Consider the following 23,118-nt stretch of genomic DNA (forward strand, 5'->3'; position numbering starts at 1 on the left):
TTACCTGGAGCTAACTCTGCAGAGAGCACTACTGGGTGATTTGAAAAGACGTAGTCAATCGATCAATAATATAATAATACTTTTAGCAAAAATGTTATCTTTAATTTACAATCTGTTGAAACTATGAGAATAGAAAGGTTCAGAACTTTTGTGAATCATCACAGCACAGTTGAAAAATATATGGCAAATAGAAATCCAATATGGATGGTGTTAAGAGATAGATGGGAGGGGTTGAGTGGAGCTGAAGAGTGGGACTAATATCAACAAGATAACTAATGTATAATATACTGTGTCCGTAAAATGTATATAGGTTCAGTACTTTTGTGAAACAGAAGAGTTAAAAATATATGGCAAACAGAAATCAAACTGGATGGTCTTCAGAGATAGATGGGAGGGGTTGAAGGTTGCGGAAGGATAGAAGTAAAAACAAACAAAAGAGAACTCCTGTAAAATAGATTGGGTCTGTAAAATGTGTTTATAAGCTGGAAGTAGAAGCCTTAGTGTTGTTGTTCATTAGTTTACTCCAGTTAGGGGAGGGGTGGTAGGGTTAGTGGAAAATAATAAAGGAAAATATATTTAAAAAAAGAAAAAAATAACTTAACATGGCCCACACAACACAGTCGTGACGAGGGCATGGCAGTGCCCTTTGCCTTTCAGGAGGATGAAAAGATTTGGCATGGGCCCCTCGGATCCTCAAAAAGTTCTACAGCTGCACCATCGAGAGCATCTTGAATGGCTGCATCACCGCTTGGTATGCCAAATACACCGCCCTTGACTGCAAAGCGCTAGAGGGTGGTATGGACAGCCCAGTACATCACTGGGGCCGAGCTCCCTTACATTCAGGATCTCTATACCAGGCGGTGTCAGAGGAAGGCACGAAAAAGTGCCAAAGAGCCACCCAAGCCATAGATTTTTCAGTCTGCTACCATCCGGCAAACGGTACCGGAGCATCGGCTATACAAGCTTCGAGACAGCTTCTACCCACAAGTCATAAGACTGCTAATAGCCAGACTGAGAAAGTCAATTAATATTACCCCAACTATTTGCACTGACCCTATACACACTAACTAGACTATATAAACACACCATATACATACTCACTAGACTATATATACACACACTCACTAGACTATATATACACACACACTCACTAGACTATATATACACACTCACTAGACTATATACACACGCCATATACACACTCACTAGACTATATATAGACACCATCTACACACTCACTAGACTATATATACACACTCACTAGACTATATACACACGCCATATACACACTCACTAGACTATATATAGACACCATATACACATTCACTAGACTATATATACACACTATATGCACACTCACTAGACTATATATACACACCATACACACACTCACTAGACTATATATACACACCATATACACACTCACTAGACTATATATATATATATACACACTCACTAGACTATATACACACACACCATATACACACTCACTAGACTATATACACACCATATACACACTCACTAGACTATATACACACCATATACACACTCACTAGACTATGTATATACACACTCACTAGACTATATACACACTCACTAGACTATATACACACACCATATACACACTCACTAGACTCTATATACACACCATATACGCACTCACTAGACTATATATACACCATATACACACTCACTAGACTATATATATACACACACTCACTAGACTATATATACACCATATACACACTCACTAGACTATATATACACACCATCTACACACTCACTAGACTATGTATATACACACTCACTAGACTATATACACACTCACTAGACTATATACACACCATATACACACTCACTAGACTATATATACACCATATACACACTCACTAGACTATATATACACACCATCTACACACTCACTAGACTATATATACACACCATCTACACACTCACTAGACTATATACACACACCATATACACACTCACTAGACTATATATACACACCATATACACACTCACTAGACTATATATATACACCATATACACACTCACTAGACTATATATACACACACCATATACACACTCACTAGACTATATATATACACCATATACACACTCACTAGACTATGTATATACACACTCACTAGACTATATACACACTCACTAGACTATATACACACACCATATACACACTCACTAGACTATATATACACCATATACACACTCACTAGACTATATATACACACTATATGCACACTCACTAGACTATATATACACACCATACACACACTCACTAGACTATATATACACACCATATACACACTCACTAGACTATATATACACACCATACACACACTCACTAGACTATATATACACACCATATACACACTCACTAGACTATATACACACCATCTACACACTCACTAGACTATATACACACACCATATACACACTCACTAGACTATATATACACACCATATACACACTCACTAGACTATATATACACACACCATATACACACTCACTAGACTATATATACACACCATATACACACTCACTAGACTATATATACACACCATATACACACTCACTAGACTATGTATATACACACTCACTAGACTATGTATATACACACTCACTAGACTATGTATATACACACTCACTAGACTATGTATATACACACTCACTAGACTATATACACATACTATATACACACTCACTAGACTCTATATACATACCATATACACACTCACTAGACTATATATACACACCATTTACACACTCACTAGACTATATATACACCACTATATATACACCATATACACACTCACTAGACTATATATACACACCATATACACACACTTGTACATACAATTTGCTGCTGCTACTCTGTTCTTTATTTTACTCTGTACATATCTACCTCAAATACTTCATTGATCTGGTACTGGTAAATACCTGTATATAGCTCCATATTGATCTGGTACTGGTAATACTTGTATATAGCTCCATATTGATCTGGTACTGGTAATACCTGTATATAGCTCCACATTGATCTGGTACTGGTAATACCTGTATATAGCTCCACATTGATCTGGTACTGGTACTCACTGTATATAGCTCCATATTGATCTGGTACTGGTAATACCTGTATATAGCTCCACATTGATCTGGTACTGGTAATACCTGTATATAGCTCACATTGATCTGGTACTGGTACTCCCTGTATATAGCTCCACATTGATCTGGTACTGGTACTCCCTGTATAAAGCTCCATTCTTGTGTATTTTATTTAATCCCTTGTGTTACTATTACATTTTTAAAGTCTGCATCATTGGGAAGGGCTCATAAGCAAGCATTTCACAGTAAAGTCTACACCAGTTGTATTCTCTGCACGTGACAAATCATTTGATTGAATGATTGATAGATTTAATATCATGACAGAACACTGACATTCATTTCGGGTAATGGCATGTATCCAAAAACAGTCTCACAGTAGGAGTGGTGACATTGGATCAGTTTTCCCTTTTAGATCATAATGAATAAGATTACATGGACCGATCTATTTGGACAGATCAAATAGGAGGGAAGACCGTTAGGGGCCTGATCCTGGGCCAGCACTGCTACTCTGATATGTTTTATGAATAAGGGCCTATAGGTCTTTGAACTAACTGAGTGTAATAGTGAAAAGTGGTACTTGTGTGTAAATATAAGGACCTGCAATGATCTGGCGGAGTTTGGGGTCCAGGTTGACGGTGCAGGGAAGGAACATCTCCATGTCGCAGGCCATAAGAACAGGTGTCCGCGAGGACAGGAACACCTCGAAGCTGCGGATGTCCCCGTCGATCTCCAACAGGGGCTCCACATCTTTGGTGGTGGGGATGTTTTTGGAGATTCTAGAGAAGAGGAAACGAGAGAGAGAGAGGAAATAGGAGGGAAGACCGTTAAAGATGACACTGAGATAACTTGTCTATCTCTAGTAGGGGCCGTGCAGCGGTCACCGCTACTCTTGCTGTTCTGGTGTCACGAAAGGAGAGATAAGTCCATTTAGTTGGTGACTGATCGCTCCAGTTTGTTATCTGGGTCTGACAGCAGAGGAAGCACAAGAGGATGACTATCAGAGGTCTGCTGCTCAGACTCATTAAAAAGCTGTGTTGAAATGGGAGCCTTCTGCGAGGATGTTTCAGCTTTGTTTGTAGCCTCGAAGTAAATATATATATTTATGGAGATGTCATTGAACGTTATCTTACAAACAATGCAGGTCCATCCATTACATACAGATGTACGGATGGTGAAACAACTGCTTTGTGAAGTTCTTTCCCCCCCAACCACCAAAAAATGGTATCAGATACATTTAACCAGTATTGTCTTTCTTGTTAGAAAAGTTATTCAACTACAGCATAAAATAGCACATATCGTTCATGTGACACCATTCATTCTTATGTAAAGACTCGATACACATTTGAAGCCAAGGAAGTCGGTTAAGATAGCATCTTGTTTGGGATATTTATGTAGACATATCATGCGCAGGTTGAGCTAATCCAGGAAGTGACGTTGCAGACTAGCTCAGTGCTGCCCCATCTGAGAACATCAAATTGAAGGCCCGTCTGGTGTAATAGAAGCAATTATTGGTTCCATGATTGTCTTAATTTTTTTAATTTATTTAAATTAAGATTGCAGTACCGCAGTCGGCCTTGAACTTTGTGGCTTCAATGAGAGGGTGCAGTCGTTCTCCCCTGATCCATTCTAAGGCAGCACGGAATATATTATTAGGTAAAAATGTGAAAAGTACATAGTGAAATACATTATTGGAAAAGTACATATCATTATGCATGAGGAACTCAGCATGTCTACCCTTTTATGAAAACTAATTCAAATATTACATTTTAGAGTGTGTGGATGGATGTCATAAAATACAAGAAAGGGACCAACATCAAACGTTTATGTGACTTGATTTGGTAGGAAAAACTGACAGGAAGCAAACATTAACAACATACATCACTGGTAATCTGTTGATCCAATTAACCCCCATAATAATATAATTCAGACATGAAAATATGAACCGCAGTGAGATTCATGTCTCAGGCCATTCATCATTCATCCGTGTGGGCGTCAGCCTTATCAGATGAATGAGCAGTTTTCTCCAAAACACAGACCTTTCTTTTGCTTATCGTTTTTCCCTCTCTGTATATTTCTCGGTCTCTGTGTTTTAAGTTGTGGGAAAGCTGGGGTTTGGAGGGTATTTCCCATTGCCTGATCTGTTTTTGGGGAGGAACAGAGGTTGGTCTCTCTGCTGGTTGATTAGCCCCTCACTGCACCATTGTGCTAAGCTAACTGAGGGTGAGTGAGTGAGCTCACAGCCTGGCCTGGGCCCAGCTTTGCTGCTGTCAGCTAATCACATTTCTACAGGACGAATTTGCTCAATTTGCGGAGGAGAAATCGTTACACAATTGAAGCTCAGATATCTTAATGGCCAGCTGAGCTGAGATCTGCTGGGTTAACAGACTGGGGTTAAGACCTTCCGAGGCATCGTTGTTTTACCCACACAGTGCATACACACACACACACACACAAGCAGGAACACACACACGAAACCAGATGTATAGATGGCTAAATGATGTTACAGAATCAGTGGTCTCTGCACCTACTGACACGCAATCCACAGTCTACAAGTCCCTGACTCAGAGACCTCAGTAGCAGAGACCAGTGATGATTTGCTCTAGCTCGTGTTCTGGTTAACTGTGCTACTTCACATTTGACCTTGATCAACCTGGGTGAAAAGGGGTGAGAATAGTCTGAACAAGTCTACACAGATTGTTCACGGTTCATTTCTGTGTCAATTAAATTATCATTACAAAATAAAGGAAACACTTGAGTAAATGAGGGATACAAAGTAGTGTGGTTCTTCCTGAGTTAATTAAACAATTAACATGTATAAAAATGACAAGTTGCTCATTATTTTTGCTACCATGGCTAGAGGAAGAGATCTCAGTGACTTTGAAAGAGGGGTCTCAAAGGAGCATAGGGGTTTTAAAGGCTGTGTGTGTGTGTGTGTGTGTGTGTGTGTGTGTGTGTGTGTGTGTGTGTGTGTGTGTGTGTGTGTGTGTGTGTGTGTGTGTGTGTGTGTCTCAGTCAGTAGATCTCAACCCATTTGAATAATTATGGGAGATTCTGGAGCGTCGCCTGAGACAGCGTTTTCCACCACCATCAACAAAACACCAAATGATGGAATCTCTGGTGGAAGAATGGTGTCGCATCCCTCCAATAGAGTTCCAGACACTTGTAGAATCTATACCAAGGTGCATTGAAGATGTTCTGGTGGCTCGCAGTGGCCCAAAACAAATAAAAGTTAATTGGTTGCTTACACTGTTATGCAGATGTTATAGCAGGTGCAGTGAAACACTTATGTTTCTAGCTCCAACAGTGCAGCAATATCTAGCAATACAATAACAAATCACACATAATCCAAAAGTAAAAATTAAATTTAAAAAAATAAGAAATTAAGACATATCATAACAAGTAATGTCAAAATCCCAAATATAAATAAATATATACAGTGCTTCAGAAAGTATTCACACCCATTGACTTTTTCCACATTCTGTTGTTACAATTTAAAATTAATTAAATTGAAATTTTGTGTCACTGGACTACAAACACACAACACCCCATAATGACAAAGTGGACTGATGATTTTCGAAGAAAAAAAAAAAGTAACAAATTAATTAAACATGAAATGCTGAAATGTCTTGAGTCAATAAGTATTCAACCCCTTTGCTATTGCAAGCATAAATACATTTCCTTAACAAATCACATACCGTAATAAGTTGCATGGACTCACTCTGTGTGCAATAACAGTGTTTAACATGATGTTTTAATGACTACCTCATCTCTGTACCCACACAGATAATTGTAAAGTCCCTCAGTCGAGCAGTGAAAACACAGATTCAACCAAAGACCAGGGAGGTAGCAGTCAAAAGTTTGGACACACCAACTCATTCAAAGGTTTTTCTTTATTTTTACTATTTTCTACATTGTAGAATAACAGTGAAGACATCAGAACTATGAATTAACACATATGGAATCATGTAGTAACCAAAAAAGTGTTAAATCATAATATATTTCATATTAGAGATTCCTCAAAGTAGCAACCGGTTGCCTTGATGACAGCACTCCTGCATTGTCTTGGCTGTGCGCTTAGGATCGTTGTCCTGTTGGAAGGTGAACCTTAGCCCCAGTCTGAGGTCCTGAGCGCTATGGAGCAGGTTTTCATTTGGGATCTCTATGTACTTTGCTCCATTTACCTTTCCCTCGATCCTGACTAATCTCCCAGTCACTGCCGCTCAAAAACATCCCCACAGCATGATACTGCCATCACCATGCTTTACCGTAGGGATGGTGCCAGGTTTCCTCCAGATGTGACGCTTGGTATTCAGGCCAAAGAGTTCAATCTTGGTTTCATCAGACCAGAGAATCTTCTTTCTCATGGTCTGAGAGTTCTTTAGGTGCCTTTTGGCAAACTCCAAGCGGGCTGTCATGTGCCTTTTACTGAGGATCTGGACATTCTACCATAAAGGCGTGATTGGTGGAGTGCTGCAGAGATGGTTGTCCTTCCGGAAGGTTCTCCCATCTCCACAGAGGAACTCTGGAGCTCTGTCAGAGGGACCATCGGGTTTTTGGTCACCTCCCTGACTAAAACCCTTCTCCCCCGATTGCTCAGTTTGGCTGGGCGGCCAGCACTAGGAAGAGTCTTGGTGGTTCCAAACTTCTTCCATTTAAGAATGATGAGACCACTGTGTTCTTGGGGACCTTCAATGCTGCAGAAAGTTTTTGGTACCCTTCCCCAGATCTGTTCATCGACAAAAACCTGTTTCTACAACTTGATTGGAGTCCACCTGTGGTAAATTCAAATGATTGGAAATGATTTGGAAAGGCACACACCTGTCTAAATAAGGTCCCACAGATCACAATGCATGTCAGAGCAAAAACCAAGCCACAAGGTGGAAGGAATTGTCCATGGAGCCTTTGTGTGCCTTTCCAAATCATGGCCAATCAATTTAATTTACCACAGGTGGACTCCAATCCAGTTGTAGAAACATCTCAAGAATGATCAATGGAAACAGGATGCACCTGAGCTCAATTTTGAGTCTCATAGCAAAGGGTCTGAATACAAATAAAGTATTTCTGTTTTTATTTTTTAACACATTAGCAAAATTATGGTGTGTTGTGTGTAGATTGCTGAGGCAAAAAAATGATTAAATCAATTTTAGAATAAGGCTGTAACGTAACAAAATGTGGAAAAAGGGAAGGGGTCTGAATACTTTCTGAATGCACTGTATGTGATGGGATGTATAGACATTATGGACAGTATTGAGATATACTATATAATCTAACTGTAGAACTCATAGGATAGAATAGTATATGTACAGAAATAGTTGAATAGAATAGGCCTTGACTAGAATACAGTATATACAGTGGGTAGAACAAGTATTTGATACACTGCCGATTTTGCAGGTTTTCCTACTTACAAAGCATGTAGAGGTCTGTAATTTTTATCATAGGTACACTTCCACTGTGAGAGACGGAATCTAAAACAAAAATCCAGAAAATCACATTGTATGATTTTTAAGTAATTAATTTGCATTTTATTGCATAACATAAGTATTTGATCACCTACCAACCAGTAAGAATTCCGGCTCTCACAGACCTGTTAGTTTTTCTTTAAGAAGCCCTCCTGTTCTCCACTCATTACCTGAGCACGCCCCCTTGTGTTTTTTTTATTTTTATTTTTTATTTCACCTTTATTTAACCAGGTAGGCCAGTTGAGAACAAGTTCTCATTTACAACTGCGACCTGGCCAAGATAAAATGAAAATAGAAAAATCTATGTACAATGTGTGCCAATGTAGAAGAGTAGGGAGGAAGGCAATAAATAGGCCATAGAGGCAAAAATAATTACAAATTAGCATTTATACTGGAGTGATATATGTGCAGATGACGATGTACAAGTACTGGGGTGCAAAAGAGCAAGAGGGTAAGTAATACTATGGGGATGAGGTAGTCGGGTGTGCTATTTACAGATTGTCTGTGTACAGGTACAGTGATCGGTAAGCTGCTCTGACAGCTGATGCTTAAAGTTAGAGAGGGAGATATAAGACTCTAGCTTCAGAGATTTTTGCAATTCGTTCCAGTCATTGGCATCAGAGAACTGAAAGGAAAGGCGGCCAAAGGAAGTGTTGGCTTTGGGGATGACCAGTGCAATATACCTGCTGGAGCGCATGCTTCGGGTGATTGTTGCTATGGCTAGCCGGGAGATGGGACTAGCTCGAGGCTAACTCCAGGCTAACTGGTGCGTGCTTCGGGACAGAAACCCCCTCGGACGGTTACGTCGGTAGACCAGTCGTGATGGATCGGCGGGGCTCCGTGTCGGCAGCAAAGGGTCCAGGCCAATTGGCAAAAGAGGTCATTGAAGCCCAGGAATTGCTTGATAGATCTCTTCGGCTAGCCGGGAGATGGGCCTAGATTCGAGACTAGCTCCAGGCTAACTGGTGTTTGCTTCGGGACAGAGACATTAGCCAGGAGTAGCCACTAGCTACCTGCAATGATAGCTACCTGCAATGATCCGCAGTAAAGGTTCAGAGCTTGCAGTAGGAATCCAGAGATTTGGTGGAGAAAAGCAATCTGATATGCTCTGGGTTGATATCGCGCTGTGCAGGCTGGCAGGAGTTGACCGGGCTGAAGCTGGCAGATGTCCCAGTTAACGGTGATGGCTAACTAGCAGTGGCTAACTGACTACTAGCTAGTAGCTAGTTAGCTGGCTAGCTTCTGAAGGGGGTTACGGTTCTAAAGTATAAAAAATAGCAGATCCATACCGCATTGGATGAGGCGGGTTGCAGGAGAGTATGTTCAGTCCGTAGATGGAAAAATTAGATAAAAGATATATATAAAATATATACGAAGAAAGAAACAATATATACAGGGGACGGGACAAGACAATCAAAGCATCCCAGTGCTACGCCATCTTGGATCAGGGTTGCCTACCTTCACCACCTGGGGGTGGCCCGTCAGGAAGTCCAGGACCCAGTTGCACAAGGCGGGGTTCAGACCTGGGGCCCAAGTTGAATGATAAGCTTGGAGGGTACTATGGTGTTAAAGGCTGAGCTGTAGTCAATGAACAGCATTCTTACATAGGTATTTCTCTTGTCCAGATGGGATAGGACAGTGTGATGAAAATTGCATCATCTATTGGGGCGGTATGCAAATTGCAGTGGGTCTAGAATGTCAGGTAAGGTGGAGGTGATATGATCCTTAACCAACCTCTCAAAGCACTTCATGATGACAGAAGTGAGTGCTACAGGGCGATAGTCATTTAGTTCAGTTACCTTCACTTTCTTGGGTACAGGAATCATGGTGGACATCTTGAAGCAAGTGGGGACAGCAGACTGGGATAGGGAGAGATTGAATATGTCTGTAAACACTTCAGCCAGCTGGTCTGCGCATGTTCTGAGGACAAGGCTAGGGATGACGTCTGGGCCTGCAGCCTTGCGAGAGTTAACACGCTTAAATGTCTAACTCATGTTGGCCACGGAGAACGAGAGCTCATAGACGTCAGTGGCACTGTGTTATCCTCAAAGCGGGCAAAGAAGGTGTTTAGCTTGTCCGGGAGCAAGATGTCAGTGTCTGCGACGTGGCTGGTTTTCCCTTTAGAATCCGTAATTGTTTGGAGTCCCAGCCACATACTGTATGTCTCGTGTCTGAGCAGTTGAATTGCGACTCCACTTTGTACTGACATTTTGCCTGTTTGATTTCCTGACGGAGGGCATAACTGGACTGTTTGTAATTCAACCATATTCGCAGACACCTTGCTGTCACGCCCTGACCTTAGAGATCCTTTTTATGTCTCTATTTTGCTTTGGTCAGGGCGTGAGTTTGGGTGGGTATTCTATGTTTTCTATTTCTTTGAGTTTGGCCGGGTGTGGTTCTCAGAGGCAGCTGTCTATCGTTGTCTCTGATAGAGAACCATACTTAGGTAGCCCTTTTTTCCACCTGTCTTTGTTTAGGGCACATAGCCTTTGAGCTTCACGGTTTGTTTTTGTAGTGTTTATTGTTTTGTTCGGCATCATTTTGATTAAATAAAAGAAAATGTACGGTCACCACGCTGCACCTTGGTCCTCTCCTTTCAACAGCCGTGACACTTGCCGTGGTTAAATGCAGTGGTTCGTGCTTTTAGCTTTGCGCGAATGCTGCCATCTATCCACGGTTTTTGGTTTTGATAGTTTTTAAATCGTCACAGTGGGAACAAGATCCCTTATACACTTCCTGATGAACTCAGTCACCGTGTCAGTGTATACGTCAATGTTATTCTCAGAGGCAACCCGGAACATATCCCAGTCCACGTGATCAAAACAATCTTGAAGCATGAATTCTGATTGATCAGACCAGCGTCGAATAGACCTTGGCATGGGTACTTCCTGTTTGAGTTTCTACCTATAGGAAGGGAGGAGCAGAATGGAGTCGTGATCTGATTTGCCGAAGGGAGGGTGGGGGAGGGCCTTGTAGCCATCCCGGAAGGGAGAGTAATAATGGTCAAGAGTTTTTGAAGCGAGTGTACTGCAGGCAATGTGTTCAGTAGCGTTTTCCTCAGATTTGCTTTTTTAAAGTCCCCCGGCCTCAGGGTATGCGGTTTCCAGTTTGCACAAAGTCTAGTGCAGTTCCTTGAGAACCGTTGTGGTTTCGGTTTGGGTGGGAATATACACGGCTGTACCCATGACCGAAGAGAATTCTCTCAGGAGGTAATGCGATCGGCATTTGATTGTGAGGTATACTAGGTCGGGTGAACAAAAAGATTTGAGTTCCTGTACATTACCACAATCACACCATGAGGAGTTAATTATGAAACATACACCTTCACCTTTCTTCCTCCCTGAGAGTTCTTTATTTATTCCTATCTGCACGATGCACTGAAAACCCAGCCGGCTGTATGGACGGGGACAGTACTGTATATCCAGAGAGAGCCATTATTCCGTGAAACAGAGTATGTTACAGTCTCTGATGTCTCGCTGGACTTATAATGCGAGGAATAACAGACATAAATAAATAAAATATTGCAAAGTTGCTTAGGAGCCAGAAACAGAGCCGCAATGTCTATCGACACCATCTCGACACCATCACTACTAAACACATGGTCCACTACCAAACACAAGGTCCACTACCAAACACATGGTCCACTACCAAATACACACAGTCTCAAACATACAAAACACACGGCCCACTACCAAACACACAGTCTCAAACATACAAAACTCAATGTCCACCAATGTTCCCTCTAAGCTGCGCGTGTTAGTGGCGGCACACTTGTTCCAGGACTGCTGCACAGAAGAAATGCTACGCTGCGCAGAGACGCAAGAGATTGAATTTCACTGAGTTTGCCCCATTAGTTTGCACTATAGATCAATGTTTTTTCTGTGATCGAATCAACATTATAGCAGCCCTTTTCAATGCAACAAACCAAAACAAATCTAACTTTGCAAGATTGAGTCTCTGATTTTGTTGTAGGCAGAGTCAGAGCGCAATGGAGTAGAATTCAATGAAGTAGAATTCTATTGCCAGGCCAGCCAAAGAGCGGTCTTTCAATCGGCCGCAAGTGAATGTGCAAGTTAGTGAGTTATTAGCCCAGTTATAGATAAGCACAGCTCAGCAATGGGGAGTTACTGCTTCCTACAAGAGCACTGTCACGTTCGTCGTAGTGAGGAGACCAAGGTGCAGCTATGATGTGAATACATTATTTTTTAATTAACGAATGAACCACTAAACAAACTAACAAAAACAACAAAACAAACGTGAAGCTATAAATAACAGAGTGCTGACATGCAACTACACATAGACAACTACCCACAAAACCAAAATGGAAAATGGCAACCTAAATAGGATCCCCAATCAGAGATAAACAGCGGTCTCTGATTGGGAACCAATTCAGGCCACCATAAACCTACATTCCCCTAGACAATACAAAATCCCCATAGATAAACAAAAAACCCTAGACAAGACAAAAACACCTAGACAATACAAAAACTAAACAAACCACCCTTGTCACACCCTGACCTAACCAAATAATAAAGAAAACAAATATAACTAAAGTCAGGGCGTGACAAGCACAAAATATGTATGCTACATTTCAAGCTGTCTTTGAAAAGCCAGTCAAGTAAAAAGCTTATGTCTTAATTAAAAGGGCAGTGTTGTATTTTGATACAGGTTTGAATATGCAAATAAGCCAATATGCAGAGGTGTAGCCTACTGTCTAATTCTCTGTATGGTAATACTCATGAATTGTATTTTGTAAAGTGGTTTCTTGCATCATACAACACAATCTACAGTCAACTATTTGGCCCATGGTATTACAGTCCAAGTTTAAAAAATCATTAATTAATGTCAAGCCATTCATTATGTTAAAACGTCTCATGCAGTGTAGGCCTGCATTGAACACCACATTTAGGCTACTGTAGGTTATACCATAGAAATCAAAATCTATTTCCATGTGAAAATGTTATGGGATTTACTCCATTGGTTTTGTTGGTAGGCCTATACTATTCTCAAATAGACACAATAGCCCATTGGCTACTGTCTAAAACTGTAAGGGTACAGCCTCAGCGTTCAATGTAAATACTCGCTGGAAGTTGCACAAAATTCGCACAATGTTCAAGTTTCTGCTCACAAGACCTAAAATTTGCTCAGTGCCCCCCAAAAAATTAGGGAACATTGGTGTCCACTACTACACACACCTGGGATGCTCAGTGCCGATGGGGATTTCCATAGATAGATGCATGGTACTGAGGTAATGTGAGTTTGACTCCATTTCCCTCACGCTGAGAGCCTTGTGCTGTTCAGCAGTCCAGCTTGGCTCTCTGTTTATTTGTGTGCTCAAAGACGGAGAACAACAGGAGCCAGTGACACATGTACACACACACACACACACACACACACACACACACACACACACACACACACACACACCACTGAGGGGGACAGTGGTTACACAGAGTACACACTCCACTACTGCCCATCTATCTAAAGAATCTTAAATGATGTGTTGTCTTACTTAAGAAAGCCCAGAGTAATTCCTCATAGTTTAAAAAGATTATGCCAAAGAATTGCAAATGAATGTGGCCACACAAACATATTCTGAATCTTTCCCCTCAGAAGTCACCGATTATGGATGTTTTATGTCACAAATGGATTAATACATTATTTTGAGTATTAACTCCCTATAACACGTATTTCACACAATATTTTTTAAAGGACCAAAAAGTTTGGTCTGCTTCCCATTTTCATTTTTGCCCTGGAAAAAATATTGGGATACTGGTATGGTCACAGCCCTAGAGTCAAGCATACTTTTAAGCATAAGTTCATCCACCTCTGGCCTGCTCGCCTCCCTACCTCTGAGGAAGTACAGTTCCCGCTCAGCCCAGTCAAAACTGTTCGCTGCTCTGGCACCCCAATGGTGGAACAAACTCCCTCACGACGCCAGGTCAGCGGAGTCAATCACCACCTTCCGGAGACACCTGAAACCCCACCTCTTTAAGGAATACCTAGGATAGGATAAAGTAATCCTTCTAACCCCCCCCCCCTCAAAAGATTTAGATGCACTATTGTAAAGTGGTTGTTCCACTGGATATCATAAGGTGAATGCACCAATTTGTAAGTCGCTCTGGATAAGAGCGTCTGCTAAATGACTTAAATGTAAATGTTTTACTGAGATAGAGCTACACATGTGAGTACTTAGAGGAGTCTTCTATTGACTCTGGTACATTGAGGCTCACAGCACACATGATGTTACCAGCATCTTCCAAAGACAACTAGAAGGGCCTGCATGGACTAAGTAAATGCATCCATCACTGTGGCACCGAGACCCCATTCCTAACATTCATTCACACCAGGCTGTCTAGTCGGAACTGTCTGCTGGCAGCCACCAATGAGCCACAAGGGACTGAGCCATCCAAACGTCATCCCTCTTCATACCAGTGGCCATGTTCTGATAATAGCACAGGTCAGGGAAATCAGACAGGTTCACATGATGGCATGGGTTTATTATCTGGTGTAACACTCCCAAGTGGCTCAGCAGTCTAAGGCACTGCATCTCAGTGCTAGAGGGGTCACTACAGACCCTGATTCGATCCTGGGCTGTATCACAACCGGCCATGATCGGGAGTCCCATAGGGCGGCGCACAATTGGCCCAGCGTCGTCTGGGTTAGGAGGGGAGGGTTTGGCCGGGGTAGGCAGTCATTGTAAAATAAGAATTTGTTCTTAACTGACTTGCCTAGTTAAATAAAGGTTAAATAAAACGCCATCCAACATGTTAACCATCCAGCGGTGGCACGAAGAGTGCCCTTTTAATTGCTACCAAACGTGCGAAAGGGACACTTCAAGAGACAGATTTTCAGTCAATTGAGGAAGAGTGGTTGGCCTTGACATTAAGTCATTGATGTTAATAGCTTTTGACACTGGTGGAGGGAGATAGGAGTGGCTTTTTTCGAATGCCTATCAGGCCATCTTTCGTGAGGCTGACAAGCTGGAGGATTGCACTTTGGCGAGTCCAGAAGGCGACATGTTACTTTTAAAAGGCTGTAGACAGTGAAATAAAGCACGTCAGGAATCCTGCAGCCGGTTTCTCACAATAGACCCATTGATGGGATTTTGCGTTACAAGCACAGGCTCTTATGCACTGTCTGTGTTGCAGCGCCTAGTGCTTGGGAGGTTTCTAGGCTTCTCCAAATGCTAATCGATCCCAAAGCTGGCTCAGCGAGCCTTTCTTCTCCTCCAACACTCCCACATACTGCAGCTGACGGGAAAGAGAACATTTCTCCCTCAATTCCTCCCCTCTCTCCTCCCTCTGCAGGCGCTGAATGTGCCACTTGACTTTGCTTACAGCCACCCTCTGTGTGTGGACCACGTGCGGATGCCCCACAATGAGGCTCAAAGCATTTCAATAAAGGGGCCCGGAGAGAAGCAAAATGCCAACACACATTTGTTTTTCGGAGGGCCATAAAGAGAAAGAATGTTCGGCTGTGAAGAGAACAACAGTGGTCAGTCACAATGGTGAGCCCGGGCCTTGGTGCTTTCCTCAGGCCGACGGGCAGGCGGGCAAATTAGAAAGGAAGGACAGGCCTCTAACCAACGGACGGACAGGCTGGAGCGTGGCCTCGTAGCGACAACACTCCAGAGTGGAGTATATTGTGCGAGAGGAGCTTACCAAGCCCTGGCTACACAAAAGCAGAGAGCAAATATGTTTTCACTTGAGATGACACCATGTTTCCTCTACTTAAACCGTTGTTTCTTTGGCCGGATTCTCAAGAGTTATTTAGAGAATTATGCGTTCTTTGCTTGAGTCTCGTCTTCTCTCAGCTATGCCAGCGGACATTAAAAGCAAATTTGCTTTTCATATACATCCGTGTCAAAGTTTAAGCCTGTAATTCCATTCCTATGTACTAAGCCGGACCTTTGCATTTGAAATGGACCGCAGAGAAAATCAGCGTAATAGGAAACATACCACTCTGATAAAAACGCTGCAGCCTTGTAATGGCCTCTCTGAAATGGGGTTGGGATTCAGAGTTTCTCTGAAATGATTAAACTCATCTGTACACAAACCATCCCGTTCCAGACCTCAAAAACCTTAGCTGAACCCTTCATTCAAGGGAGATAAACTCAATTCCTGACAAACCCTGTACAGGATATTAGGAAACCGGGCCCAGTTTGATGATTTATGTAAAAGGGAACATTTTGAACTCCAGTCCACTGCTGAGTGTGGCTAAATGGTAATAAAATGAGGCATTCCTGACATGAATTGAGCTGAGAAGTCAGTCAATGTGGGTGTTTGATGCATGTCAGGATGGAGACGGTATATGAGAAGTCAAACATCCGGACCGAGCCCATGTCCTAAACCACCCATGAGTGATTCATGTAAACCTTCTAGGTAAATAAAGTTTGTTATTTTCTAGCAAAAACAGGAAAACAGCCCCGACAGGTAATCCTTTCCTTAACATCATTGAGGAGGAGATACCTCAGACACAGGATGACCTGGTGTAGAGTCAGACAGAATCATAAAGGGAGAGAGAGAGATGGTTCTATTTGGGGATGACCACTGATTCATTTCTGCACCTCGCTTCTATTCGCCTTCCTGTCTGGGAAAGTGAGAAAGAGGGGTTCTAAGAGCAGTTCTTAAAAAAACGTATAACTCGTCATCCAAGAACTCTGTACCAGATAAATGTGCTAAATCCTTAAGCTATACAGTGGCTGCATAACTATGGTCAGAATAAGAAGCTGCTTTTACATGGTGGTGGTGAAAGACACCCTGTTCTTTTTCATTGCTCAGGTTTAAAACCAGATCGAGGGCTTTCCAGAAAATACTTCTGAGAAGAGTTGGCATTTTCACACCCAGGCTTTCCTCCACACACCTTTATCTCTAGTGACCATCCTTTCCTCTATGCTTGCTTGCCCCCATTTGACTTTTGTGGGCCTGGGTGCCACCTCAAAGTTGGAGGGGGTTGAGTGTGCACTAGGCCCTGTGACAAGGAAGTCACCCTGACCCTCGCAGCCCAGCACTTCTATTTATAATACCCCTGCCACCTTCTCCCACTCACGGCACAATAGAGAGGGAGGGAGATCACTGATATGTCCACAGGCACATCGAGAGAGACAGACGCCAGCATAAACATGCTCACTCACCCACACAAATGCTCTTGGGCTCACCACACACTAGCATATACAATAGCACACAAAGCAAAAGTGATAACAGCGTAGTCACACAGTGTAGTCACAGGTAAAAATAAGCACAACATATACCTGGGCAGTTTGTTTCCTTATGTCCTGATTATGCTATTTAGTCTTTGATAGTCTTTCCTTGATTTACATCATTTTATATCACTATACAGCCGATTACAGACTCATTTTCAGCCGGCTACTTTTTCCACTTAAATTAACTAGGCCACTTTTCAATTCGCTAGTCAGAAAAGCCCTCTCCCGCCAGAATGATATGTATCTTCCAGCCATCTATTGATAGATCTGATGTCTGTCACGCCTCTAGGTACCTGTGTTGTGTTGTGTGAGCTGTGGTTGTAGTCTAATTTCTTTACGTGGAGGGAGAGAGCGTGAATTTGCACGTCCCATATAGTGTGTTAACGATGAGTCGAAATCCACTTAACCTATTGTTTTCTGTGACATTCATTTATTTTCTTTCGTATGGAGAGTCCGACATTAACGATCGCCCGGGGCCAGTAGCTGTAGCGTCTGAACAGTTTGGGCTACACACTAATACAGTATTACTCCTTGATGGAGTGTCTCACAAACATGTATATGTCGGTTGTTTTCCACATCTACAAGCCTCACAAGACAAGTAGGTAGTCAGGTACATGAAGTATATATGTAGATAGTTTAGTGCCTAAAATAAGGGGTTAAATAATAAATAAATAAAAATGTTTCCTGATATTTGTTATATCTCTCAGATATAGGACAGACACTTCAGACTTCCTTTAGCATTTTTGGGGACTATCTGTTTATCCATATGAAGCTGTTATTTAATGCATTTCCATGGGCTAATAGCAGTAAAGCCAAATTCAATGTTTCATCAAATATTTTTTAAATATATTTTACCTTAATAAATGTTACACCCCCAAACCTAACCCTAGCTGGACTCGTTTATTAAAGGTGTTGAACTGACTGAATAAAGTTGATCTCATATATCCTTCCCATTCATAAATTATACAACGTACTTATATATCCACGGTATCGCATTGGGACAACTAAAGATCTCGTTTGTATTTTAGATATGAAGTTCATCAGGACTTGCCAGACAGTGATTTTAAAGTGAGTTACTCTTCAGTAGCCTACCAAATTGCTTCGGTAAGAAAGCTGTTCATTTGGCTCCCTCATTTGCATACCGGTAGGCTTTTTGGCGATTATCTACAGATAAATTATGAAAACATTTGATGAAGATGGTGAATCCTCCTCACTTCAGGAACAATAGTTAGGCTAGTGGAGACAGCATCACTCTGGTCCAAAATATGATAAAAGAAAACAGATTGTATTGCTTTAAAAGCAAAAATTATACTTATATGGTATTTTGAAAGATACTGATATACATTACATGACCAAAAAGTGTGTGGACACCAGCTCATTCTAAAATCATGGGCATTAATATGGAGTTGGTCCCCCCTTTGCTGCTATAACAGCCTCCACTCTTCTAGGAAAGCTTTCCACTAGATGTTGGAACATTGCTGCGGGGACTTGCTTCCATTCAGCCACAAGAGCATTAGTGAGGTCGGACACTGATGTTGGGTGATTAGGCCTGGCTCGCAGCCAGCGTTCCAATTCATCCCAAAGTTATCCGATAGGGTTGAGGTCAGGGCTCTGTGCAGGCCAGTCAAGTTCTTCCACATCGATCTCGACAAACCATATCTGTATAAACCTCGCTTTGTGCATGGAGGCATTGTCATGCTGAAACAGAAAAGGGCTTTCCCCCGGGCCTCCCGAGTGGTGCAGTGGTCTAAGGCTATGCATCGCATTGCTAGCTGTGCCACTAGAGATTTTGGGTTCGAGTCCAGGCTCTGTCGCAGCCGGCAGAGACTGGGAGACCCATGGGACGGCGCACAATTGGCCCAGCATCGTCCAGGTTAGGGGAGGGTTTGGCCGGCAGGGATGTCCTTGTCCCATTGCACACTAGCGTCTCCTGTGATGGGCCGGGCGCAGTTCACGCTGACACTGTCGCCAGGTGCACAGTGTTTCCTTCGACACATTGGTGCGGCTGGCTCCCGGGTTGTAGGCATTGTGTTAAGAAGCAGTGCGGCTTGGTTGGGTTGTGTTTCGGAGAACGCACGGCTCTCGACCTTCGCCTCTCCCGAGTCCATACAGGAGTTGCAGCGCTGAGACAAGACTGTAACTACCAATTGGATACCACGAAATTGGGGAGAAAAAGGGGTCAAATATAAAAAAGAAAAAAGAAAAGGGCTTTCTCCAAACTGTTGCCACAAAGTTGAAAGCACAGTTGGAAGCACTAGAATGTCATTGTAGCGTGTAGCATTAAGATTTCCCTTCACTGGAAATAAAGGGCCTAGCCCGAACCATGAAAAATAGCCCCAGACCATTATAACCCCTCCACAAAACTTACAGTTGGCATTATGCATTCGGGCAGGTAGCGTTCTCCTGGCATCTGCCAAACCCAAATTCGTCCGTCGGACTGCCAGATGGGGAAGCATAATTCATCACTTCAGAGAATGCGTTTCCACAGCTCCAGAGTCCAATGACGGCGAGCTTTACACCACTCCAGCCAAAACTTAGCATTGCGCATGGTGATCTTAGTCTTGTGTGTGGCTGCTCGGCCCATTTAATGCAACTCCCAATGAACAGCTATTGTGCTAACATTGCTTCCAGAGGCAGTTTGGAACTCGTGAGTGAGTGTTGCAACCGAGAACAGACGATTTTTACACGCTACGTGCTTCAGCACTCGTCGGTCCCGTTCTGTGAGCTTTTTTGGCCTACCACTTCGCAGCTGAGCCGTTGTTGCTCCTAGACGTTTCCACTTCACAATAACAGCACTTACATTTGACCGGGGCAGCTCTAGCAGGGCTGAAATTTGACAAACTGACTTGTTGGAAAGGTGGCATCCTATGACGGTGCCTCGTTGAAAGTCACTGAGCTCTTCAATAAGGCAATTCTACTGCCAATGTTTGTCTATGTAGATTGCATGGCTGTGTGCTCGATTGTATACACCTGTCAGCAACAGGTAAGGCTGAAATAGCCAAATCCACTAATTTGAAGGGGTGTCCACATACTTTTTTATATATAGTGTAGGTCTACTGATTTAATCAAAGCATTGACTATGGAGTAATGGGGAAGCCTGGCTGGCTACTTTTTCTATTTGGCTGGCTACTCTATGTGCTTGTGGAAAACACTGTTTAATCTAAAAACAGTCTGGATCTCTTGTTTCAAAGTGTTTAATTAAGTTCAACTTATGAAATAATGAAAGGGCTCAAAGTGGATTTAATAACAAGGAATGCTACATAACAGACCCCTTTTCCATCACATAGCTATTAAAGAAATGCTCCGGAACTTTGGCAACTTCTAAGTACTTTTTAAACCTCCTGCCTTGGGCTGGATGTGTCAATGTGTACTTCATACATGCATCATCTACTCTATGAGCGGAATTACTGTTTTACCTCAATTAGCCACTAAATCCCTAGTTTGAAAGAGACTGTTTTTCTGGAAGCTGTGCCACACCATTTCCCCTCCATTTTCCCCCACGTGGGCCAGCCCCCTAACAATTGGAGTTCTAGCCAATGACCTTCAGCCCCCCCCCCCCCCCCCCCCTCGCCATTTGAGTGACAGCTAGCAAGATGCACACACAGCAGAGCGAGAGAGAGAGCAATGACGTGGTGCGCATATCTGCATATGTGTGACAATTTTCGGGGACCACTTTTGGCTCGTGAGCAGTACTTTTAGAACTACTGGCTAAAAAGTATACAAAAGTACCAGAGAATATCTTTAACCACCAGAGTATGTAGTGGTAGGGAACTGTGGCATCCCAGTACCGCTTCATCGCCACAAAAACATACACTCATATCAGGGACTCACCTCAACACAAAGGTTGGGCCTGTGGACATCGACCACAGCTCTGTACTAAATTGCTTTTATGAATTTTCTTCACATTTTGAGCCATAGACTCTGTGGACATTTTGTTTCCTCTGTGGGAGCCTGGTGGAGCTCGTCTAACTCCTGCTGATTCATCCCTTAGTCACAACGGTCCAACACCTGAGGGACGTGTGTAGCTAACACACCCACACCCGGGCCCTGGTGCTTCTCACATCTTCACACACAGAACAGATGGGTAGTGCTGGACCAGTCCAGGGCTGTTCCCACTGGAAGAACATGTCCATATGAGAGGCGAGGGCAGAGTACGCCTCAGTGAAACATCACCACCTGGACTGACCAACACTCTCAGCCCAACTGAGAGAAAACATGCTTTACTACCAGGTGGACACTGGACACAGCAACAACCAGGGCATAGGGCATTAAAGTGGTCGCTGCTCGTACACTTTTCTGTTCAGCACTTGTACCAATACTCTGTGAATCACTTAAAAATTATGACAAGGGGTAATTCACATCAGCCACAATTGTAGTCCTGTAGACTTCATAATAGCTCTGTATAGAGGTCCCTTCACCCTCTCCATCTCCCCTATCTGGAGGTCATATGGTTTGGCACAGACACTGTGTGGACTCAATAAAGAGCTCCCTATCAGAGATAGACCACACTCTATTGGGAAATGGCTTTTCAGCAGCTTTATAATTTAGAGCGCTTTAGGGCCTCTTGGCAAATAACGGCAGCGCTATTGAATTACAACAGTACTCTTTCCACCAAAATGCCTCCTGAAGGATTTAGCTCAGGGACAAAAGGATCCCTCTGAGGGAAAAGGCGACAGGGAGAAAAGTATTTTTCTACTGTTAGCAGTGCAATCAAGATTTTACAGACAAATTGTGAAACGTGATGGAAATATAGTATTAACAATAGCGTACCGAGGGAGAAAAGCAAAAAGACATTCAAGGGCATCGAAGTTCAAAAGTGTTCCAGGAAAAAAAGCTACTCCTCTTTTGTGGCCAAGTGTTTAGAAGCTTATTAGGATTTTACATAAAGGGAATCACACACATTCTCTTTAGAAAGCGCTTTTATCTCAACACGTAATTGCGACGAAATTACAATAATTGTCCCAATTAAAGTAATCCCGAATGAACAGTATGTCATCTTAATGTTTCAGTACTTGGGAGAAGAGGCTTCCTAATTAGCCCAAATTGCCTTGCCCGTATTCATTTCAAGTGTCATTAGTTAAAAGTTTTGAAGCGCTCAGAGAATCGCTTGAATGCCTGGATCCGAGCATGTCTCTGAGAGGCCAATTGTTCGCTGGATCAATGAGGGAGGGGAGGATCGTGACAGCGGCAGATTCAGAGAGAGCAGAACATATAGACGAAAGCATCAGAGTTAAATACCTTCCTGCTAAAGAGAGTAGCCAGGGACAGCTTAGTGATGGAGGCCTCTGGCCAAGCAATAACGCCTAGCTGGAAGTTTAAGAAACATTGTTCTTG

General features: G+C 42.6%; 1 protein-coding gene across 1 annotated transcript in view; it reads right to left on the minus strand.

The window, feature by feature from the left end:
• Positions 1-23,118, minus strand: part of LOC120060185 (kinase D-interacting substrate of 220 kDa B-like) — a 104,379-nt gene that overhangs the window by 28,030 nt on the left and 53,231 nt on the right. Inside the window, exon 24 of the mRNA XM_039009321.1 lies at positions 3,718-3,896. Within this exon, the coding sequence (XP_038865249.1) occupies positions 3,718-3,896 (179 nt within the window). The remainder of the gene's footprint in view (positions 1-3,717; positions 3,897-23,118) is intronic.

The sequence above is a fragment of the Salvelinus namaycush genome, chromosome 15, assembly GCF_016432855.1.
Source record: "Salvelinus namaycush isolate Seneca chromosome 15, SaNama_1.0, whole genome shotgun sequence".
Taxonomy (NCBI): domain Eukaryota; kingdom Metazoa; phylum Chordata; class Actinopteri; order Salmoniformes; family Salmonidae; genus Salvelinus; species Salvelinus namaycush.